The sequence below is a fragment of the Euleptes europaea genome, chromosome 14 (genome assembly GCF_029931775.1).
Source record: "Euleptes europaea isolate rEulEur1 chromosome 14, rEulEur1.hap1, whole genome shotgun sequence".
Lineage (NCBI taxonomy): Eukaryota > Metazoa > Chordata > Lepidosauria > Squamata > Sphaerodactylidae > Euleptes > Euleptes europaea.
The window spans coordinates 36024778-36049669 of NC_079325.1; the positions used below are offsets into that span (position 1 = coordinate 36024778).

Genomic DNA, 24892 nt, shown 5'->3' on the forward strand with positions numbered 1-24892 from the left:
ACATAGCACCAACTCTAATGCTTGCCCTTCTGTTCCCATCTTGCTCTTCTAAGGTCAAACTAAGCTCACAGCCACATCTTCCAGGTACCCGTATTATAAAATGGTAATATGTTTGGCAAGATATTTGGCATTGTCTGAAACAATTCAAACTGCTCTAAAGGGACCACGCAGAAGGATTTTGGACGTACCAAAGATGCTTAATTGACTTGTTGACTAGTTGGGAAAGCTGTTCTCTACAGCAGTTGTTCAAAAACCAGCCCTTGCTTGTAGAAGAGCCACAGGATAACCTTGGCTCATCAGCCACTGCTTGTAAGTCAGCCCAGTCTGGGAAACTACGATGTGTATCATTTCCTACAATAAAAGATGGCTCTCTGCTTCCAGGAGCTGTGTGCCTGGCTCACACCCTTTTCTTCTCCCCTTATTAATAGTCAAGGAGAAAATATGCTAGGTGGAGGATACACACAAAAACAATGCGTACGTAAAGGCACACTGCTGGGCAACAGTTGGCAATCACCCTGCTCTTCTTGGATGTAAACAGAAGGGTTGCTAAGGAGCAGCCCTGGGAAAGGACTAAATTGTAGAATTTGACATTTACCCCCTTTTTGTAATCATGTCACATTGGAAATGGTTATGTCAAAGCACAAAGTGAGGAGACAAGTACCAAGTTCTCAGTACCTCCAGTATCATCACACAGAGATAAATTTATAAAGATACCACAGTACAACAGATTTTGAAGATTTGCAACCGCTGGGTAACAAGAAGAATCCAGAACAAATGGCTAAGAGAGTGGCAGAGGAACACCCGTGGGGTGTGTGTGTATAACTTTGACATGTCCAGCCGTGGAGGTCATCAAAAGCTCTAGCCAAGAATGAGCCTACAAGTGTGTAATTCATTGGAGCTGCAGCTTGTAAGGTTGAGCTAAAAAACACTAAAATTACATATATAAAAATTTTAATATGGTGCACAGTAAAGTTAAAAACATAAGGCCTATACCATAGGCGAGTCATTCACAATCAGTAAATACATAAAACTCATACACAGTTGATGTGAAGTCGTACAATGACCAGAGTAGGACCAGACATAGAATTATGGTCTAGTACACATCCTAACAGTATATCATAATGCATGGTAGAAACACATAAAAGCCCTTCTAGTGTTATGAAGCTTCTTGTAAAATTATGTATTCCATGTACACTAGAACTTGGCTCACATACTCTACGTCTGACCTCAAAAAGGAAGGCCTTTTTGATGCCGAAACGCATTTGGTCCTACTTTGGTCATTGTACGACTTCACATCAACTGTGTATGAGTTTCATGTATTTGTTGATTGTGAATGACTCGCCTATGATATAGGCCATGTTTTTAACTTTACCGTGCACCATATTAAAATCGATATGTTTGTAATTTTAGTGTTTTTTAGCTCAATCTTTTCGGTTTGGATTCAACATTTTGATTGAGTTTAATGTGCCCCCCTTTTGTTGCTGCTGCAGCCTGTTAAACATATCACACAGTGAAAACAAGTGATCAAGTGTGCCTCTTGTTTCTTTCTATCTGGAGTTGTGCCCTACTAGCAGCTGGAATGCATGTGCAGCATGGTAAGGAATTGGGGCCACCTGGTCCATGGAGCAGCTCCTCTTGCTCCTATCTATCTGGGGTTGTGCCCCACTAACAGCTGGAATGCATGCGCCGCATCATAAGGAACTGGTGCCACCTGGTCCACGGAGCAGCCGATGGCCTCCAAGGAACTGAATGCCCCACTCTACAGTTTGAACTGCATTGCACTGGAGCAACGAATCACCTAATAATCCCTGGAGGACTAACAGGCCCAGAAGTTAGCCAGCTCACAATAAAGCTGGGAGGGGCATCAAAGGAAGAAACTTGGCATCCGAGACTGCCGTCTCTGGGGCTCTAGAGACTGAGCAGGATTCTCTCACACACACCTCTGTAGCACCCTACGTAGATCCCCAGCAGCAGAAGAGGGCTGTTTGTTTTCAGCAACCACTACCACCACCCTTAAACTGCTCAGGCCACATAAAGGGCTACTTCCCTGTAGCCAAAGGAACAGCGCCTAATGTCCTAAGCTAGCCTCTGAGCTATTCTGAGGCCTGCTAAATCCATGGGAAGAATCCTAAGTACTGAGCAACAAAGCAGGAACTGCAGCAAAGAAACTGAACACACGTTTGAGGCGAGAACGTCAGTGTGGAGTGCACAGAAATGGAAATGGTGTAGTACAGAATTAAAGGGAACCATGTAGAACCCCCCTACACACACACACAGCAATCTAGGCTCAATTCTACTTGCAGCCTGAAGCTGCAATGATTGCAAAACGGTTCTTCTGAGAAAGTGTTGACTGCAGGACCTAATGACGGTCCGGGCGTCAACATAAACACCCCTAATGGCTAGCCAGACAGACAAGTAAACAGCACTGGTCAGCATGTGTGATATGGATAAATGTAGTATGTGAATCAGTATGGACATATTTCCCATAACTGCTGTGTACAACCACTGAAGCTTTAGATTCCAACACATATGTTGCTCATACCAGAGACCTCTTGAAATGTTCCTCATTGGTCAGGGCAAGTACACAGTGGGTCTGCTTGGCCACGCTTGAATTATGACACTGAATAAAGATTTATTAAGGCCATGAGGTGGCTAGAGAGTTCTGGTTATTTGTGTGGGAGAATCTGAATCCCTCTATACTATAAAGCTCTCCAGGTAGCCCAGGTTTCATTGCAGAGTGGTGACTGGATAAAAGGAGATCAGAAATGAAAACTGCTCTTGCAGGCTGGAAAGTGCCTAGGAAAGGGTGAATACAAGGAATTATTCTCTGCCTTTGTCTTCTGGATTTAGCAAGCCGCACATCTCCAATCTACCTTTAAGGACTAAGAAAAAAATGTGCAAGTCTTGTGGATGGGGGAAGAGTATAGACCAAGTATCTGTACATGCTGAGAGAGGCTGATGGTGTTTTATGCACACACCCTGGGCACAATCCACCAGCAGTTCGATTTATGAAAGGAGGGAGGACTGCACAAGAGTTATATTGCACTTGTTCTGTTGGATCAGTTTCTACCGGACATTTTGCTCCCTCTGAGCCAGCCGATCTTTTGAGAGAAACAAATGCTGACCAGCAAAATTAAACAGCTGCAGTCTTCTGATATCCCTCGTATATGCTGCACGTTTGGTTATTATTATTCGTTTTCACAATGTTAGGGAAATATGAGTTGTATCCCCCCACAAGTGCTGCAAAGTATCAAACAATATTGCAGTTAAAAGTGAAATGAGGCCGAAGTTGTAATCCAATTTTACTAGTTTATATCTCAGTCCATAAGATCTACACACTGCAACTACTCTACTACAATGTCCACACGTCTATTATTGATGGAGTTACAGTCTTTTTTTGGTATTAAACAATAAAGATAATTCATGTACACAGTTAAGGAAGGGGGGGAAGACCCTCAACGCCTGGACACTGCAGGGCCTCCTTGTTTCTTGTCATCTCAGATTGCATTAGCTAGCATTAGTCTGGTCAACAAGAAAAATAAAAGTAGAAATACAAATCTCTTTATATACAAACCAGTGCCTTGTATTGTAACCAGCTTATACTCCACACGCTGCACACAAAAAAAGTTTCATCGGCTGATACAATAGATAATTTCAGCATAGCACAAACCAGTATAAATTAAAAAAGAGAGACATACAAAGGTGCAAAAACCTCCATTCTACAGCTTTTTCTGGTGAGAAGTTTTGGACAATCTAAGCGCTCAGAAATCCAAGCAGCGTTAGCACCTACCGGTGTGGCTACAAGAAGTGTGGGGTGGGGAGGAACAAACTGAAGCACCATTCCAGCCAACAGAGCTGCCAAAACGGGTTTCCTGGAAAGCCGGCCGCAGAGACTGAAGGTCAGATTCCTTGCCTCAGCCGTAACAGCCAAAGCAGCTATTTCCATCTTTCCCTATCTTGGTTTCTTTATTCTTATCTGTTTGCACAGCTAAAAAAACAAAACAACAACAAAAACTTGGAAGCAGAAAAGCTCACAAAACACACAACAGAAAGGGTTAAAAAAAGAAGAAGAGGAAACCCCACACAAGTTACATATGAAGCAGCTGTTTCAAAGCAGAGATTGAAATGGTTGAGGTGTGTTATATGGCTCTGAGTGAGAATCCCGTGTAAAACAGACCTTGCTGAGAATTCTGACAATGCTCATCTTTAATTCTGAAACAAGACCCAGCAAGGGGGGGGGGGGCAGGTGCTTAAAAAAAGACTCTCCCAGAGTTGCATAGAATCGATTAGTGACAGAGAAAGACACACTGGACAGACACAGGTAGGTGCATACACACATTTAGGGGGGATGGGTTCCTGCTAACCATGCAAACTCCCCACCAACTAGCTTGGGGGGATGAGGGGGGAAAGGTCTGGTCTCTGGCACTGAAGTAACTTCTGGTTAAGAGTTGTCTTTTTTTTTTGTTCCTTTCAAATAAAATCTTTTTAAAAAGTTATAACTGTAAAAAAATCTCTCATCTGTAAACTTAAGTTAGAGGTTTTGGTAAGTTCTCGTACCTACTCCTGTGAAAAGAAAGCCTGCAGCCAGACTGTAGAATGGAGTGTTTTCTCCAAAAAAGAGCTTCGATCTACAGCTACACCCTCTGGTTAAATAATCAGTAGTATGAAGATCCCGAGGTCTGCAACAAGCCTCACGCCTGAATTTTGTGCCCAGCTTTTTTTCACTGACCTGTGGAAAAGCCCTGACATGCGCTGTGTTTCTAGAGCCTATATACATTCTGGTCCTCTCTCGCCATGTGGCATCTGGCCAAGGAAGGCAACGTAAGGCAGAAGGTGTCTAGCAGAAGGCGAGCGTCACGTGTCGCCTCGGAGAGTTGCCGACCCTTCAGCACGTCTCTTTCCCCTGTACTCCCGTCACAGTCTTGATTGAACTCAACGTTCTGTTGAACCACGTCTTCCGAGAGGCCTGCACCTCGTTCAGAGCCTGCCCCAAGTCGTGCTCCAGATCCTGAAAGACAGCACAGGGCACCCCCACATAACCCAGGGAGAAACATGAGCCCCATTCCTACTTACCGGATAGCAACAGCTGCTTTGCTCACATAACATGCACAATGTACCATCAATGCCCTAACCATCTAGACCCGTGTTGGCGAACCTATGGCACGGGTGCCACTTCCGGCACGCGTAGCCCTTTCTGCCGGCACGCACTGTTCCTCCAAGCCGCTGGCCTTTCCGGCTCTGCCCCACCCCGGATGGGGGAGGCTGTAGCCCAGGGGTGGGGAACCTCCGACATCATTGGCGGTGGCCCCGGACTCTCCCACAGAAGCTGCCGCCATTGCCGCCGCTGGAGCGTGCGCGGCCAGCCAGGCGGGTGGGAGAGCGGGGAACAGAAGCCGAGCGCTCACACTCGGCATGGCCGGCGGCTTCTCCGGCGCCCTCTGGGCCTGTGCGGGCGGAGGGACATGGCTGGTCGGTGGGTGCGAAGGAGGAGCCCTCTGCCCCACCCTGCTCTCCTCTCACAAGCCTGCCGCCGAGCCCCACCGAGTGGCAAATCCAAGGCAAAACCTCCCATGCATAAATGGCCTCTTTCTTTTTCTGTCTCCCTCTGTCCTTTTCTTTCTCTCCCTTGCTCCATTTCTTTCTCCCTTTCTCTCTCTTTTTCTTTCTTTCTCTCCCTCCCTTCCCTTTCCCCCTCCCTTCCCTTCTTTCCTTCCTTCCTTCCTTATTTCCCTCCAGCGGCTTCTCCGGCACCCTCTGGGTCTGTGCGGGCGGAGGGGCGTGTAGTCCTATTCCACCTTTGAAGTGCCCACAAGCTATCCTCCAAACACCTTTCCATTTGTCTTGATATGTAGAGAGAAAACACTAAGGAACTAGTTGCCAATCTCCAGGTACTAGTTGGAGATCTGCTATTACAGGTGATCTCCAACCAATAGAGATCAGTTCCCCTGGAAAAAATTGCCACTTTGGCAATTGGACTCTATGGCACTGAAGTCCTTCCCCAAACCCCGCCCTCCTCAGGCGCCACCCCAAAAACCTCCCACTCATGGCGAAGAGGAACTTGGCAACCCTAGCCTCTCCCTCTGGGCCCCCTCTGGGGGTGGTATTCAGGTTAAATTGCCAAATTGGCACTCGGCGATAAATAAGTGGGTTTTTGGTTGCAGTTTGGGCACTCGGTCTCTAAAAGGTTCGCCATCACTGATCTAGACAGACAACTTGGCACATTACCAAGGGAGAGTGTAATATCTCCAGACCTAGTAAACTAGTTACCAATGGGCAAATGATTCTCTCCCCACCACTAAAGAATTAGAAATTTTTCTTCAATTAATTTTCACAGAATTTTACAATGGAGAAAAGGTAGGCTTGAATCCAGGCACAATCAAAGCTGCCTTATACGGAAACAGACCCTTGGTCCATCAAAGTCAGTATTGTCTACTCAGACTGGCGGCAGCTCTCCAGGGTCTCAGGCAGAGGTTTTTTCACATCACAAGGTCCATTTAAGTGGAGATGCCAAGGATTGAACCTGCAATCTTCTGCATGCCAAGCAATGCTCTGTCACTGAGCCATGGCCCCTCCCCTGTCACAGACTTCACATCTGTGATTAGAGACCTGGAAGAATTATGATTTTCCAAAAACGGGGACATGCTACAAACTGCATCCAGAAAAAAAATATTTTAGGATTTCTTCTAAAATTTACTTTCCAAGTTGGGGGTAGTTTATGTATCCCAAGCGGTCCCCTCCCTCCAAAAAATACAAGGACAGGCAAAGTTCTCACAACGAACACCACAAAGAACTTTATGAAAAGGGGAAGTGAGATGGCCTGTAGCTCTGCCCCACTACTATCACCAAGAATGCAGGGCAGAGGGGCAGTTAACATCTCATTTGGTCTAAGTCAGCAAAACAAGAGGGAGATTGGAAGACAGCCAGAGTGGATTTGCCAAGTTCCTCAGATGGGGGAGGAGTGCTTCTGCCATTAACGGCTGCACAGCAGGGTGGGGGGTGGGGTCCCATTGCCAGCTCATGCACATCCTGGAACAGGCCTTCTGAGACCTGCAAGGCCACAAAACAGTGAGGTGGTTGAACCTGCATCCAAGAAAATCTGGTACCTCGGATAAAAAGGGGGTGTGCAAAGTGAACAGCAAAGGAAGGTATGGCAGATCCTGGGCGGGGGGAAGCCAGGGAGGGCTTGTAAGATCTCGTATGCCCTGCTGGATGCTTGGAGAGGCTCAGGACGGGCGGGGGGGGGGGGTCGTCTTATGTAAACAGCTGCTCTGGAAACCTGCCCAGCTGTTATCACACCAAAGAGCATGGTTTCTAATGAGGCTTCAGCAGAACACAGCCGACATTAAAAAGACTATTTCATGGGTAGAGAAACTGCTGAAGGTGTACATTAGCAGTTTCCAATTGAAGCTTAGAGAACTGTGATAGCCTTGGAGGGGCTTCTTTCAGGCAATGCCAAGAATTCTAGTTTCTGCCCCCTCCTCGCTTGGACAACACAAGAATGTTACGTGGAGGATGCCAGAAACTCCAGCCGTCTGCATTGCTCACGTTGACCACAGAGCTTAAGTTTATCAGATGAAAAACTGTGATTTCCTTTACAATTTGTGTTTGTAAAGGCAGACATGCTGGCTTAAAGCCTCCTACACACACAAACACACCAGGAGGGATGTCCCATACCTGTATTTTACACTCTGCTTCCACCAACTGAAGCTTGGTTTGGGCCAGCTCCAGCTCCATTTCCCGCAGCTGGTTCTTGAGCGCCTCCTTCTCCTCGTCTGTGTCCTCATCAGAGCCCTGCCTGGCAGCGCTGGCCACCTTCACCCGCCCTTCCTTGTTGAAGAACTCCCGACAGCGCTCACAGTCATCCACTTTTTGCTGAAACCAAGATCAGACTGTGAGCAGCTATTTGTCTCTCCTCCTGGTAATTGCCAAGGGAATTTCTACAAGCCAGTCACTTGCCTCCTAAGCCACAGAAAGTGTGCAAGACCTGCTCACCACAGCTGTCAATATCAAATACAACCCCCCACCCTGCAAAAGAAACACAGCTCTGTTCTGCTTACAGTCTTCTGTAGCCAACCCTAACCTGGTAACAGCCCACTGCCTTTCGCTGCCAAGATCATAAAAATGCTGCACTTTCATTTTACTGTTTGGCCAAGTCTCTCTTTCCTACCTCATGATGTCTACAGCACCAGAAAACATGTATTTTGTGAAATCTGACCAATTACCCATTTCATATGGCCTCAAAATGTCCCTGTATTAGAGCATATTCTAAGGTCAATATTAAATACTTCAACTCATTGGCTTATGATTCTATCACTAAAATGGCCTTTAACAAACACTTTTAAAAACTCCCATCAATTTTGCTGGAAAATGCACTCATTAAAAAAAAAGTTGCTTCAGGGCCCCTCTGGGATGAGGGGCCCTGAAGTTTAAGCTTCATTAGTTTCATAGTAGATCCGCCACTGAACAGCAATGAGGGAGTGAAAGACCTTCAGGTGGTAGAGGGGCTCCAGTGCAGCACACCAACCCCATGTCAGATCTTGCTCCTGTCCTTCTGCTTCTAGTCGCTTATTCACATAGACATTATTGAAGGATACACAGCCCATGTGACTGGCTTCTACTTCTGATCTATTCACATATGTCTAAAAGCCACATGGGGTAGGGGGAAGAATCAGAAAAGGTGAAAAGGATCAAAACTCCCCAAAGAGACTAGGGGTCTTCTGTATAGAAACCACTGTAGTGTCTGGTCATTTATTTATTTGAAACTGTGATTCCCCCTCCCCACATACACACACAAAATCTGCCTTTCTACAACGTTCTCAAGATTGGATGTACGAGGCAATGGGGCCATGGATTAATAGGGGAAACCCCATGACATTCTACAAACCAGCCGCTTGCCTCCTAAGCCAAGTTAACTCCTAAGCCAAGATAACAGGGAAAACCCAACAGCATTTTCCCTTAGAGGCAACAGTCCCCAGTCAATCATCCCAGGCAGCCTTCTGCTTGGAATAAAAACCTTTGCGCCAGGCACAATGCTGCCTCCCAAACTCCTATTTGCTGTAGCAAAGGCCCTTACCCGGATCTTCTCGATTTCAGCTTTGTTTGCCGTCTGCTGTTTCTCCAGCCTCTCACTCAACTGTGAGCAGATCTACCAAGACAGACACATTTTTAAAAAGGTTTCTTGCAGCCAGCATTACATTTCTGGACTGGCTGGGGCCCGCCACCTGCCCAGGTGGAAACTGTGAGCACTCACCTGCTTGTAGTCTCCTATGATGGAGCTGTTCTTTTTAATCTCAGACTCTGCCTTGTCAAGTTCACGGCGACACATTTCCTTTAGCTGCATCAAAAAAGTTGTTGTGAGGGGGTGGGGCTTGCAGCCTGCAAGCCCCTCGTACAACCCATTCTCCCTTTTTTGTCTTGAGGTCCCCAGAGGCCAGGCTGATTCAGAGCGACTGAACGGTCAACTTCCCCCTTAAACATCCCCTGGGAGACCAACCTTGATAAAAGGGCTGCCACGAAGGAAAACCAGCTGCATCCTGAGCAGTGTGATGTGGTGGCTAAAAAGGCAAATGCAATCTTGGGGCTGCATCAACAGAAGTATAGTGTCCAGATCACGTGAAGTGATGGTATCGCTTTACTCTGCTCTGGTTAGACCTCACCTAGAGTATTGTGTTCAGTTTTGGGCACCGCAATTTCAGAAAGATGTAGACAAGCTGGAACATGTCCAGAGGAGGGCAACAAAGATGGTGAAGGGTCTGGAGACCAAGTCTTATGAGGAAAGTTTGAAGGAGCTGGGTATGTTTAGCCTGAAGAGGAGAAGACTGAGAGGGGACATGACAACCATCTTCAAGTACTTGAAGGGCTGCCATAAAGAGGATGGTGCCAAGTTGTTTTCTGTTGCCCCAGAAGGTCGAACCAGAACCAACGGGTTGAAATTAAATCAAAAGAGTTTCCATCTAGACATTAGGAAGAATTTTCTAACAGAGTGGTTCCTCAGTGGAACAGGCTTCCTCGGGAGGGGGTGAGCGCTCCTTCCCTGGAGGTTTTTAAGAAGAGGCTAGATGGCCATCTGTCAGCAATGCTGATTCTATGACCTTAGGCAGTTCATGAGAGGGAGGGCATCTTGGCCATCTCTCAGCAAGGAGTAGGGGTCACAGGGTGTGTGGGGTAGGTAGTTGTGAATTTTTTGCATTGTGCCGGGGGTTGGACTAGATGACCCTGGTGGTCCCTTCCAACTCTATGATTCTATGAATTCAGGGGCGGCAGGATCATTTCAAAGAGGTGGGCTCAGAAGCCCTCTGGAAGGTGTTGCCTCCCCACCCCAACCAGAGGTTTGAGACAAAGCTTAAAACTCTCAGCAACCATGAGGCAAAGCACAAGACCTGAGCAAGCTTCAGGTGCCTGGTGGTGGAAAGTACCATCAAGCTGCATCAAGCTACAGCCAGCTTACGGTGAACCCCATAGGGTTTTCAAGGCAAGAGACGTTCGGGGTGCTTTGCCATTGCCAACCTCCACATAGCAACCCTGGACCCTCCTTGGCAGTCTCCCATCCAAGTACTAACCAAGGCCGACCCTGCTTAGCTCCCGAGCTCTGATGAGATCAGACTAGACTGGGCCAAGGTGCTAGGAGACTGCTAATGGGCAGTTCAGCTGGCACTGCCCAAATCCCAGAAAATTTCTCGAAGACACTGCTGGAACTTGAAATCCTCTATCTGCCCCTTTCCCCTTGCAATACCTGCCCGTCCCTCCAGCCAGTGCACTTTTCTAAAAGGCAGAAGGGCCCTAACCCTCCAGCCCAATGCCATGCAGTCAGGGGAGCTCCAGACCTGAGCAGCCTCCTCCTCCAGGCGTCGTTTTTCATCCTCGGCATCAATCAGCTTCTGCTTGGTCATCAGCAGCTCCTTGTTCAGAGCATCAGCCTTTTCTTCTGCCTGGTACCCAAATGCAGAAAAGCCAAACATGAGGGGAAAGTCTTCCTAGCATCAGAAGCATGCTGGATTCTGGCAAGGCCCACAGACTACCTGTGGATGTGAGCGGTGCAGTGAAGGAAGCACGGACGTTAGGGTATGGATATGCCAGCCATCAAAGAGAGGAGAAGGGATGGTGGCCAGCTGATGAGCCAGAAGGCCTGGCTGGTTATCCGGCAATTCCATTTTCACTCTGACCTAGGCAACCCGATCTCCCTTTGTTAGGCAGTCAAGAACCTTGCACTTTCAAGATGAAAGCTGCCTGAGAGTATGAATAAGGAACAGCCACCTAGAATGCATACAAAGCATTGCCAAGCGTTCAGCACTTTCTCCCGCGTATCCCCTCAGAAGCCTCTTTATACCCATTCTGTACAGATTGCTGTGGAAGGTTGAAAGAAGAGGGTCACTCCAAGGCCGCCCAGAGAGCTTTTGGCTAAGGTGAGAATGGATCCAAGGATGTTCCACCCATGTGTTTTACAGCAACACTCTGAATCCGGCATCGGAAGCAGAACGACACAGTCTAATTCTACTCTCACAGAAACAGGAACAAAAGCTGGCCTGGAAAACCATCGCCATTCAGTGTCTCTTCTGGTCAAATCTGGCACCTCTGCTGCATTTTCTCCTTTAGAACACACCCAATTATGGCAGGGCTGGTTTGAAGCTTAGCAAATTTCACTGATTATGCATTTGCAGCAATTCTGCCAAGTTGTAACCAGAGAAGCCAGAGTCTGAATCCCACCTCGGCCATGAATTCACCAGTTAGCCTCAGAGCCAAGCCCCCTCTCCTCCCCCCCCAATCTACAAGATGAAGACAACAACACTACTGGTACTCTAAAGCACAATCCACAGCCTCAGTCCTTGTATTATCATTTTTGGACGGACTGGTTTTGCTCCCACCTTCCCCACGGCTGTCTCATTCTCAACTGTTTATTTCAGCACATGGGATTTCTCCATTGCTAATTATTAAGCAGGGGTGGGGCGGGGAAGAACTACAGTTATCATGCGGACCATATGACCCCCCCCAACCTTTTGCCCATAAAATCCTATCATCTCCTCCTCCACCCCCTTCAAGTTGTCCCATGAAACTTGGCTGCAGTGCAGAGAAAGGCACTGCAAAAGGGACATGTGTGCTTCAACTGAGGAAAGGTCCTAAAAAATACCCCCCCCCCTGCCAAAATGTATCTGAAATGAAAACTGCACCACTGGCAGGGTTAAAAGGAGAAAGTCTTCCGTTTCCAATGTAATAACTTCTTAGGGGGAGGGGGGAAAGCCGCCCATCGTGGTACCTTGGGAAGACATTCTAGGCATGATACTGAAAAGGGGGTGCTTAATTCAGCGGGCATCCCCCACGGTCAGGAGGACACCATTTCCAGGATCCATCCCTCCTGGCACTGGCAAGGCTGAGTACTCCCAGGCATCGTTTGCAAACACTAAAAAAAAAAAGACCAGTCGGAATATCTTCCAGCATTCAGTCATCTAGGAAAGTTAACCCGTTGAAGAGAAACAGGAATTCAATTAATCTAGGGACCTGCTGGAAAGGATCAAGCCACAAATGTCCCCTCCGGGGTGGGGTGGGGATTCTGTTCATTTCACAGAGCTGTTTCTGAAGACGGACGGCCAGGCCAAGCCCAGCAGCCTGTTTAAAGAGGTGGATGAAGAGCCCGGCTGGCATGTTGCCTCAGGCAAACCATCCTAGCGTTAACAGAATGGTCTATAGTTAAGGGAGGAAATCCCTTTAGAGGGGTGCCTTCTTTGGGGAAAGGCAGTCTCACACTGGCAAGGTCCAGCATCGACGGTCACACCAAGCATGCAACGTTCAGCTGGGCATTTGCCAAATCACATGAACACATGAAGCTGCCTTATACTGAATTAGACCCTTGGTCCATCAAAGTCAGTATTGTCTGCTCAGATTGGCAGTGGCTCTCCAGGGTCTCAGGCTGAGGTCTTTCACATTACCTACTTGCCTGGTCCCTTTAACTGGAGATGCCGGAGATTGAACCTTGGGCCTTCTGCATGCCAAGCAGAGGTCTACCACTGAGCCACGGCCCCTCCCCATCCACTCTGGCTCTGTCACTGAAGGATTCTTGGCCAGAGACTCAGAGCCAGCTGCATGCCACAGACATGTTTTAGGACTCTTTCCACAGAAGAATTCGCATGAATTCTGGAGGAAACCATGAACAATCAATGCTGCTTTTTAAATGCTGGCTGAACACAAGAACATAAGAACCCTGCTGGATCAGACCAGTGGGCCATGTAGTCCAGCATCTTGTCTCACACAGGGGCCAACCAGTTACTCTGGAGGTCCAACAACAGGGTATAGAAGCCAAGGCCTTCCCCTGATATTGCCTCCTGGCACTCGTATTCAGAGACTTACTGCCTGTCAATGTGGAGGTTTCTCTTTAGTCACCATGGCTAGTAGCCACTGATAGATCTATCCTCCATGAATCTGTCTAAGCCTTTTTACAGCCATTTATGCCTGTGGCTATCAATACACTGCATTTCATTTTGTTAGTGCAGAATCCACTGCCCATTAACTTAATTGAGTGCCCCAGAGTTCTTATCTTTTGGGAGAGGGAGAAGGGAACCTTGGGTACTTACCGTGAAGGTCCTTTCTTCTCTGAGGTAAGGAGAGCATCTTGCAAGTGACGGGTGATTCCCCTTCCGGTTCCTTGGGACAGGCAGGATGTAATTAAGAAACTTCCTGTTTCCTGTTCCGGGATCGCCCTTTCGTCAGTTTCAAAACTTTCTGAGCTAGGAGAATTTCAGGAATAAGGAAGCCGAGACCGAGTAATTTAAATTTTTTTTTTTTAAAATTTTATTTTAGGTGCGTTGACTAAGGTGCACCTCATAACTCAGTATAGAACAACATACATTATTTGTCATGAGCGACAGGGATCCCCCTGCCCTGAGAATCGCTGTTTAGTGAATACAGAATTATCGAGAGTGCTCCGTAGATGCCCAGGGTGGGCCCAAGATGCTCTCCTTACCTCAGAGAAGAAAGGACCTTCACGGTAAGTACCCAAGGTTCCCTTCTCTCTCTGAGGGGGAGAGCATCTTGCAAGTGACGGGATGTCCAAGAGCCGTGATGTTCTCAGGGTGGGTTAGCGCTCCTCTACTACATGTTGGAGCACTCTCCTCCCGAATGCTGCATCAGCCGACGAGTAGGAGTTGAGTCGGTAATGTCGCACGAAGGTTGATATGGAAGACCATGTGGCTACCTTGCATATCTCCTCGACGGAGGCCTGCTTGTCAAAGGCCGCTGAAGTAGCTGCGCTTCGAATGGAATGTGCTGTGATGCCCTGTGGTATCGCGACGCCAGCTGCCTTGTATGCCTCCATGATGCAGGACCGAAGGGTACGGCTGATGGTCGCTCTAGAAATTTTCTTGCCTTTGCTAACCCCTGACACTGATATGAAGAGAGAATCCGTTCGTCTGAATGGCGCTGTGCGTTCCAGATATATACGGATGGCGCGCACCAAGTCTAGGGTGTGCCAGTCCTTCTCCCTTTCGTGAGCTGGGTTTGGGCAAAAGGATGGTAAATGAATCTCTTGCTGTCTGTGGAAGTTGGACCCCACCTTGGGTACAAAGGTCGGGTCGGGTCTGAGGACCACCTTGTCGTGGTGGAAAACGCAAAGCCCCTCCCTCATAGACAGTGCTCCCAGCTCAGATACCCTGCGCGCTGAGGTGACTGCTGTTAGAAATAGTGTCTTGAATCGAAGAAATTTGAGGGAGACTTCTGTCAGTGGTTCAAAGGGAGGCCGCGTCAGAGCCGATAGGACAACGTGGAGGCGCCACGATGGGAAGAGGTGCCGGACTGGTGGTGCCTTCTGATCAACTCCTTTGAGGAAGGCCCTAACGTGAGGATGCTTAGTAGTGCTGTGTCCCTCCGTGGTGGGGTTGACTGTGGCTATCGCAACCAGCTGCCTACGGAGGGTGGATGTCCTGAGACCTTGGTGGACTCCGTCCTGCAAGAATCCCAGTAGATCCGCTACTGATGGTGCCATGGGATTTAAGTCCTTACGACGGCACCATCTGACGAAGGCCTTCCAGGAGGCGTTATATATCTTCTGTGTGGAAGGTCGTCTGGCCTCCAGTATGGTGCTGACGACGTCGGGTTGATATCCGCGACTCATAAGCCGTTGCCTTTCAATAGCCAGGCGGTCAGTTTGAACCATTCCGGGTCCGGATGGCAAACCGGCCCCTGTTGCAGCATGTCCGGCGAGGTGGGTAGCCGCCAGGGCTCTTGTATGGACATCTCCATCAGGGTGGAGTACCATGGCCTGCGAGGCCAGTCTGGGGCTATGAATATGACTGTCGCCCTTTCCTGTCGGATCTTCCTTAGTGCCTTGGGAACTATCGGCAGAGGCGGAAAGGCGTAAAGAAGGTCCTGGGGCCAGGGTGAGAGTAGGGCATCCACTCGCTCCGCTTCCCTGTGGGTGTATCTGGAGAAGAATCGTGGTGTCCTGTTGTTCGTCGGCGAGGCGAAGAGATCCACCGCCGGAGTCCCGTATCGTTGTGAGATGAGGTGAAACATCCGGTCGTTCAGTGACCACTCGCCTTCGTCTAACGTCTGGCGGCTGAGCCAGTCCGCCTGTATGTTGAGTTTGCCCTGTATATGTTCTGCCCTGATTGACAGAAGATGTTTCTCTGCCCATGACAAGATTCTGGTCGCTTCCTTCTGTAGCGAGGAGGATCTGGATCCCCCTTGCTTGTTCAGGTGTGCCTTGGCGGAGACGTTGTCTGTCCGAATCAGGACGTGTCGCCCCGCGACACTCGCCTGGAATCGTAACAGCGCTCTGTAGATTGCTCGCATCTCTAGCTGGTTGATGTGCATGGTCCGCTCCCGAGTCGACCACGTGCCTTGGGCAACCTGATGGTCTAGAGTGGCTCCCCACCCTTCCAGACTGGCATCCGTGGAAACCTGGACTATGGAGTCGCGGATGTAGGGTTGGCCTTCCTGCAAGGTCTGGGCCCGCGACCACCAACATAGACTCAGTTTGGTGGCCTCTGGCAGGGTAAGGCGGATGTCCTTCTTTTGAAGGATTTGCCGCTGATACGGCTTTAGAAACCATTGCAGTGGGCGTGCGTGGAATCTGGCCCACGTGACTGTGCCAATGCAAGAGACCATCAGTCCTTGTAGCTGAACTAGTGATGATAGTCCGACTGACTTTGATCTTGCCAGGTGTTTGGCTAGACGTGCCAGCTTGATAGCCTTGTCCCTTGGTAAGGTTAGAGTGTTGTCCCTGGTATTGATCAGGACCCCGAGGTGTTGTATCCTTTGGGATGGGAGGATGTTGCTCTTGGCATTGTTGACGAGGAAGCCGTGACTTCTTAACACCTGCATTACTCTGGAGGTGTGATGGACGGCTGTGTTCTTTGTGGGTGCGCAGACCAGGATGTCGTCGAGATACGGGTAGACATGTATTCCTTCCCTTCTCAGAAGCGCTATCAGGGTGACAAGAATCTTGGAAAACACTCGAGGAGCTGGAGAAAGACCGAATGGGAGTGCCTTGAACTGGAAGTGAAGGTCCCCAAAGGCGAACCGAAGGAAGCGTCGATGGTTCACGTGTATAGGGATGTGCAGGTAGGCCTCCGTCAGGTCTATCGACGAGAGGAACATCCCTGGGCGCAGTGCTTCCACGATGGATCTCAGGGTCTCCATGCGGAAGTGTTTGGTTTGGACAAATTCGTTCACGAACTGTAAATCCAGGATGGCCCTCCAGTCCCCGTTCTTCTTGGGAACGGTAAAAAAGACGGAGTAGACCCCAGAGAACCTCTCTGGTGTTGGTACCGGTTCGATGGCCTGTATTTGTATCAGGTGACGAATGGCTGATGTTGTCCTTGTGCGTTTGACGCGTTTGGTCGGAGTGGGGGATGGAATGAAGCGATCCGGGGGGAAGTGTCGAAACTCTATTTGATAGCCATGTTGAATGACTTCTCGCACCCATCGATCCGGTTGGGCTTGCTCCCATTGGTGCATGAATAGCCTCAGCCGTCCTCCCACCGGCGCGGAGCCGTCGTCATTGCTTCTTTGGCTTGAAGTTATTATTTGGCTTGGCCTGTCGCTGGTTCTGGAAGTGGCTTGGCCTGCCATAGCGTGGTCCCCCTCTGTTGGTTCCCCGTGCGCCGGACCAGGAAGGTCGTCTTGGTTCCGTTCTGGGTCGTGCAAGGGTGTGGTAGGAACGAAAGGAAGTAGAGGAGTGGAAGTCCTTTCTGAGGTTCCCCGGCATGGCCTTCTTCCTGTCCTTAGTTTCCACCAAGATATCTTCGAGCTTGTCCCCAAAGAGCTTGCCACCTTGGAAGGGGTAAGCCATCAGCGTGGATTTGGCCCCTTGGTCGGCCTGCCAAGCACGGAGCCAGAGTGCCCTTCTGGTCACGGCGGTAGTTGCCATGGCCCTTGCTGACAGTGTCATAGAGTCCAGAGTGGCATCCGCCAAGAAGGAGACCGCTTTCATCAACCTATTGAGTCCCTCATTTGCCTTGCGTTCTTCCAAGGGGATAAGAGTGGCTAGTTTCCTGGCCCACACTATGGCTGCCCTCGCAAATAGTGTTGCAGTTGCCGAGGCTTGGATGGATGTGGCCAATGCCTCGTGGGTTTTGCGGGCGGCTTGGTCAGCCCTCCTGTCTAGGGGGTCCCTTAGGGAGCCCATGCCATCTCCTGATAGAAGGCCAGGTGACTGGAGGGCCGCCACTGGACCCTCTACTAAGGGCATGCGTAACAGCTGCATGGCATGGGGAGCCAGGGTGTATAGCTTGGCGATGTTGCGGGGGAGAGGTCTGTTGCCTAGAGGCTTTTCCCATTCTAGGTTGAGACGGTGCTCAAAGTATTCTGGGAAGGGTACCACCTTGGTGGAGGTCTGCGTTCGGGGAAAAAACTCCTTGGGTCCCCTTGGCCTGCCCTTCCCCTTCTCCCCCTCCTCGGGCTCTGGTACCTCTGCAAGGTCGAGGGCTGCAATTGCCTTAGATAGCATAGATTGATAGTCCTCTCTGGGGAAAAGCCGTGTCTGCTGTTCCTCTGCTGGCTCCCCCTCCCCTTCAGAAGAGGAGAGTTCGCCCTCCTCTTTTTCTCCCTCATCTGAGTCGTATTGAGATGGGGTGGGAGACTCATTGTCCTGCAATGAGTTGGGTGAGGTCTGGACTTTCCCCCCTAGCTTGGTTGTAGCTGCGTTAGGGTTCCCTGCCCCGGAGCTGGTGCTGGGTTCTTTCTCCCTTCCGGCTTGGGTAGGCTGACGGAGGGATTGTGTGGCCCACGGGCCCCCTTGGGCCACGCATGGATGGGCAGGTTGCAGGCCCCCCTGGGTGGCAGGTTGCAGGAAGGGAAACTCTTCCCTGAGGACCTGCCTCATTAGGGCGAGGAGATCGTTCTGGGGAGTCCCAGTGAGTTGGTTCCCCATGGGTTGGGGGGGCTGTGGGCTGGGTAGGGGCCCTGGGGCGGAATGAGGCTCACCCATTCGCTGCGCCGGCTCGCAGTTCCCCTTTGGAGTGGTCGTGGTCTCCCAGGAGCCCTCGCTGCCCTTGCAGGTCGAGCGTGATGCGGTTGTGGGAGACGCTTCCCGGCGCTTCCTCTTTCCGCTGCTGCCCTGTGCGGCTGCTGAGTCAGTGGCGGCTGGCCCGGGCTTCTTTTTCTTGTCCCGTTCCTTCTTGGCCTCGGCGTCAGGCTGCTTGCGCTTGCCGGAGGACGAAGAGGAAGCCCGGCTTTCTTGCCGCTCGGTTTTGCCGCCCTTGCGGCTACCGGGCGGCTCGTGCGCGGGTGGGGGGGGGGCGGGACGAGTCCCTCCGCGAGTTCCCCCGGGGCGAGAAAGTCATCGGCCGCCGCTTGGCTCGCCATGCCCCTGGTTGCCGCCGTCTGCTCCGCGATGGTTTGTGCGTTGGTTGGCCCTCGCGTTATGCCGGTCAGGCTGCTGTGCGCTGCGGCTTTAACGAGGGCCACGTGCGGTCATCCAAGATGGAGGTCTCTGGAGGCGGATTGCCACGGAGCAATCCGAGTTGCTGCCTTCCCACAGCGAGGCAGGAAGAAAAACTGACGAAAGGGCGATCCCGGAACAGGAAACAGGAAGTTTCTTAATTACATCCTGCCTGTCCCAAGGAACCGGAAGGGGAATCACCCGTCACTTGCAAGATGCTCTCCCCCTCAGAGAGAGAAAAATTCCTCTCTGCCTACTCTCTCTTTAACATCCCTCCTTTGCATTTCTGCACAGAAATGATTCACAATTGCTGGAATGCATGTGCATTTTCTGCTTCGACGGCCATACCAGAAAACAGAGCACAGAAAACAGCATAGGAATTGAAGTTCTATGGGCAGTGGTACTTTGCAGAACATGCCTTACAAGAACAAAGCTTACAAGAACAAATTTGTGGCCAGTATAGTAACTTTCTCTGGAAGGCCACACACACAATTCATGATCCACACGGCAAAGTTCTTTAGTACCCTGAGGCAGTTCTAAGGCGCTCTTCATTTTTCCCCACCCTCCTTTCTGCATAATACCAGAAAACAAGAGCAAGAAAAGCAGTCATCAACCACACATGCTCCCTCCATGAATCTATCAAGTGTCATTGGGCTGGCAATGCTTCTCTCATGTCCTGGCACAAGAATCCAGTTAAACTAAGCCAGCTGATGCATTTTGTGCAGCCCAGCTGGGGATGTGACTCTTTACAACGAGGTGTTGAAAAATGCTGAATGGAATCCAAAGACCTGCTGCCAAACTGGTGGAAAGCAGGGCCCTGGGCATTTCTGAGGCACTGATGCTCATGCACAGAGTCAGTTCCCGCACCATGTACATGCAAACAGTTGCATGAGTGTGACATATGCCATCCAAATTGCTTTTAAAGACAAGAGCGAGCATGTGCTGAACAGAACGGAGTGAAGACAGCCCGTGACACAGTGAAGCAAGGCACACAACAAAGAATGGCTGGAACACTTTTCCCCGTCAGCGAACTCAGTCTGCTCTACACATGAAAACCAGTTTCATGCCCGTTTGATGTTCATACCTCACAACCCATGGACCCTGGAGAGATGAACCCCTAAGAGAAAGCTACAGATCTCTACTCAAGAATACAGAGCCCCGCAGTCAGCAAGTAACAGCCTGGGGCAAGCCACAAGAGTTAACCCACTTAAGGTCAGCAGGGGCGGGATGGCCTTCCGTTAACAGAGTTCCAAAAGGGCTCTCGAGAAGACAATTCATACAGACCCTGCAGTGAGTTCCACTGGCCAGACCCACACTCATGCTGAAAAAGGAACACCCAAAAGTAGTTCCCAGGATCCCAAAGTGATCAGCAACATGCCCGGCTCTTACGTTGTCCAAGTCCTTCCTCAGAGCAATCTTGCTGGTGACGAGCTCATGAGCCAGGTCGTCATTCTCTTGCTCCAGCCTCATGTTTGCTTCTTGCAAGCGCCGGTTCTCCCGCTAAATGGAGGCAAAAAACCCAGCAGTTAAAAAAGAAACTGATTTTCACAGCACGGAGCCTCACGCCATGTGCTAACAACAGGTTGGGTTGGCTTTGCCTGGGAATTCTCTCTGCAGATGGGAGCCCCGTTCATTAAATAGACACCAATTATGCAGCTTGTTTTTTTTTTAAAGATCGGTATTAACTTGCTGAATCAATTACTCATTACTTGGCTTTTCTGTGCAACTTCCAAAGAGAGCTCTCCCATTATCATGGGGGGAGAGGGGCTAAATTCCAGTGCCTAGCTGTCAATCATTAATCATTGAGCCTAGGGTCCAGGAAGGCTTCCCCTGTCTGCCACTTATTTATTGTGAAACTGATAGCTCCATCATCTGGGTGTCAGCATAGGTAAATGGCTCTGCTAGCACCTGCCCTCCCCCCTCCCCCCCCCATCCATGGTCCATTTGGCTTGTGGGCTCTGGCTTTTGGCACTGTAGTCAGCATCTCAGTACTAGCCCAGGTCCCCTAGGTCCTCTCATTAAAAGTTCACTTGACCAATGAAACAAGATTGTAGATTCAGGTGGTCATGTACGGCGAGTAAAAATAGTTTCTAGGTGACCAGGCAGGGAAGCTTTCCCGGCTAGTCAAATGCTTGTGGGCTTCTCATTTAAGTGTAAGGCTCAGTTAAAGCTCACTATGTAACAATAATATAACCACAAGATCTGAAACAGGGCAGGCACGTCCCAGCACAACAACAGCAGGAGAATGTACCTCAAATCTTTCGATGGGATCCTCTTGCTGAGCCTGCTGCTCTCTCATGGTTTGGTACTCCCTTTCGTATTTCTTCAGCTTCTTCTGGCTGATCTAAAAAGCAAAGAGAGCATCTCAGTTAATGCCAGTACAAAGAGCTGAACTTTTTCTTCTTTCGAGAGAAAGCATTTAAGGCATGTTCCAAATACTGCAGCTTAGTATACACAATAAATGCAAGAATGCTACTGGCAATATAACTGACTGGACCTCTCTCTGGTGGGTTTATGAGGATGCAAGTTTCCAAATTACACAGAGTTCATCATCAGACAGAGCAGGAAGACAACCAGCCCCACAAACAACATCAATACTTAGTAAGGTGCTGAAAAGGGCAGCCAAAACAATCAGAGAGCTTGTGCACCTTCTCTATGAGGAAAGGTTAAGAGGTTTGGGGGCTTTTGAATCTAGAGAAAAGACAAGCAAGAGGGGAGGAGACCTGACAGAGGCTTATAAAATTATGTTAACAAGCACTCAGTGAAACTGATGGAAGAAGATTCAGGACAGGCAAAGGAAAGCACTTCACTCCCAAAAGGAGCACTTGTGAAATTCACTGCCAAGGGATGTACTAATGGTCACTTGTTTGGTTCATTTTAGAAAGGGATTAAACACATTCATGCAGAAGCAGATCAGTGAGTGCTAGCCAATAACCATTCGTTTAAAGGAAACTTCCATGTTCATAGGCCATAAAAACCTCTAAATACCACTGCTGGGGAAGAATAGCAGGAAGGAATTGGCCTCTGTGCCCTGCTTGTAGCCCTGATGGGGATTATCAATTGGCCACTGTGTAGGACAGGATGCTGGAAGTAGACAGATCACTGGTCTGATCCAGCAAGACTGATTTTGTGTTTTCACACCTTAGAAGCTACTCAGCCAAACTCCACAAGTCTCCAAACCCCTTAGAGATGGTCTCTTCCTCCTTCCCTAACACCCTGACACCATCTTGTAGATTTGCCCAGCTCCATCTATGGCCAAAGCGTGGGCAAGAAGGATATGTAGGCAGACATCTCTTTGGAGACTGCCCGATAACTACACAACTAGTGCCCTTCTCAACCCCTGCCCCTAGCTTATCCTAAACAGACCAGAAAAGTTTCATACAGAAACCTTCTCTCTGGCCTGGGTAATGGAATCCTGGGCTGAATTTAGATTGGCCGTGAAGCTTCGGGTGGTGTTTTATTTAGTCTGACTTCACGTGTTTTTAATCTGCAATCCAGGGTGGTGAAGCAAGGGAAGAGCCAAGTAAAATATCAGAAAGCTGCTCAAGTATCAGTATCAATTAGTCTTGATTCACCTGCCAGCTTGGAAGCCAGCCAGATGGCTGCAGTGTGAGTTTTTGAAGGTTCCCTACATACACATAGAAAGAGGACTATGCAGATGCACTTGGTACAAGTGGTGAAACTGACACTGTTGGGCATGTTTTGCTGCGCTGTCCTTTCTATGGCGATCTTAGATATGCTTTTACTACTCCCACCCTCCAAACTCCTGGTAGACTGGAGGAACTGTATACTTCCCTTCTTCTATCAGACCATGATCCTTGGATTATGGATGTGGTGATGGCTGCCAACTTGGAAGGCTTTAAGAGGGGAGTGGACATGTTCATGGAGGAGAGGGCTATTCATGGCTACTAGTAAAAATGGCTACTAGTCATGATACATACCTATTCTCTCCAGGATCAGAGGAGCATGCCTATTATATGAGGTGCTTTGGAATACAGGCAGGATGCTGCTGAAGTCATCTTGTTTGTGGGCTTCCTAGAGGCACCCGGTTGGCCACTGTGTGAACAGACTGCTGGACATGATGGGCCTTGGTCTGATCCAGCATGGCTTTTCTTACGTTCTTATGGATACAGTCACTAGATTTTGTACAGCCACTATAGTTTACACCACAGTTCTGCATTGATTTAATTAATTATATCACTATTTTTATGTCATCTATGTATCAGTTTTTATGTAATATTTTTGGTATTATATGGATTATGGTTCCAGTTTATGACTGTGATAAACAAAAGAAACAAACAAGGAGGGCTGCCATCTATTGTCCGAGTGAAGTGGCTGGGGCAAGCAAGCTAGCATGACGCAATACACATCGGTCCCAATCCCACCAGCATGACCCAATTTAGGCTTATTCAGAGAGTGGCTGCCAAGGCCAAAACAGCTCTTCCCAGGAAAAGCACTGAATAATCAGGGAAGGCAAGCAATTAAGCAGCTCTGGTCTGTCACAATGCGGGTCTGAGGGGCACGATTTACAAACACAACCAGAGGGGATCATATTTCTCCTTCTAAGGATTTGAACAGGCTTCTCAAATCCAGTCTTTTGGCTCCCTCTAGTGACATTCATGCAGAAGTGTCTTTACTCTTCCGTCAGCAAGAATATTGGTTTGTCAACCCCGGCATAAACACAAGCAAAGGGAACAGGCCTTCCCAACAGTCTAAAAGGATGGCTCAGAGTGTCAACCAGCTACCTGGAAGGACAGAGCCAGTTAAAAAGCTTTCATCATCTAAGAAAGATCACTGAATTGTCACCTGAGTGGCCGAACAGAACAAGAGGCACAGCCAACAAGCTTCTGGGAGCATCGGCGTCACACCTGGAGCTGCTGTTCTCAAAGATGCCCTGGTGACTCTTGGTCTACCTGAGCCCCTCCCTGGTGACTCTTGGTCTACCTGAGCCCCTCCCTGGGTAGAATCAAAGGCACAACCTAGTGCTTATGACCAGAAGGGAGGCCTGATACACTGGTGCAGAGGGGAGGATGCCCTCGCGGTATACCAGACATGTCAAGAGCTTCCAGGCCCTTCCTGATGGAGCCTAGTTTACAGCAGCTGTTCGGTAAGACCCAGGGACTGGCTTGGGCTGTAGCACCTCCTGGCAGACTTCCCACTCTTGGCACCAAGGTATCTACCCCAAAGGCAGGCTGCTGAACCATGGGCCGAGCAACATCACAAAACCGCCTCCTGGAACACTTTCCCATTACCCAGCTGCAACCAGTTTGGGGGCAAACTTGAACTCACGGCAGCTTGTTCTTCCCTTACTGACCTTGCAAATCCTCGCTTCTTCTGCCATTTTTACAGCAGCTATTTAATTATCTAGAAACAGCTGCGGCACCTCTCTTTCTCACGGGCAAAGTCAAGAGCAGCAGCAGCACTGCTGATGGAGGCGGATGAGGAACACATCCTCTCAGCACCGCTGCATATTTCATGGAAAGGCTCCGTTTAAATGTTTAATGATCTGAAGGCCCGGGGCTGCCTGCCCCAACTTCATCCATCCTGGTTGTGCTCCAGAGGCAAGAGGCATAAATCACCAAGCCAGTGCGCACTGTAGTGCAGGGGACAGGTGGAACACAGGCATTCTGGGAAAGCCCCCAAAGTGCAACCCACCAGCATAACCACATGCTTACGGGCTTAAGCACTCAGCACAGCAAGGGAGGCCTTTGTACCAAAATGGTTGCTCCAAAGAAACCTGCAACCAAGACTGTAGACTTAAGAACTGTTGTTAGCTCTCAGGCAGATCAGAAAGGTAACTCCAGTTATATAAGAATGCTCTCTCTATAGACTAAGGTTTTTTTTTTGTTTTTTTGATTAGCTTCTGAACTACCGGCCTAAAGGTAGTTAAAGGCCTGCTTTAAGAAGGGTTTGAGAACTGTTTCATATGGTAATATGTCACTGCCAACATTTTAAGTATCACAAATATTAAAGGTAAAAAAAGAAGAAAATCCCTCCATTTTCACAGACAGGACTGACTTCGCA

General features: G+C 49.2%; 1 protein-coding gene across 2 annotated transcripts in view; it reads right to left on the bottom strand.

The window, feature by feature from the left end:
- Positions 1 to 4235: 4235 nt before the first annotated feature.
- The window catches only part of RABGAP1 (RAB GTPase activating protein 1), a 90716-nt gene continuing 70059 nt past the window's right edge, over positions 4236 to 24892 (bottom strand). For both annotated transcript variants that reach the window (XM_056860046.1, XM_056860047.1), the window contains exons 20-26: positions 21120 to 21212; positions 20258 to 20368; positions 10824 to 10928; positions 9251 to 9334; positions 9074 to 9145; positions 7675 to 7872; positions 4236 to 5008 (exon numbers count right to left, since the gene is read on the bottom strand). In XM_056860046.1, coding sequence (XP_056716024.1) covers positions 4886 to 5008; positions 7675 to 7872; positions 9074 to 9145; positions 9251 to 9334; positions 10824 to 10928; positions 20258 to 20368; positions 21120 to 21212 — 786 coding nt within the window. In that variant the 3' untranslated portion in view covers positions 4236 to 4885. The remainder of the gene's footprint in view (positions 5009 to 7674; positions 7873 to 9073; positions 9146 to 9250; positions 9335 to 10823; positions 10929 to 20257; positions 20369 to 21119; positions 21213 to 24892) is intronic.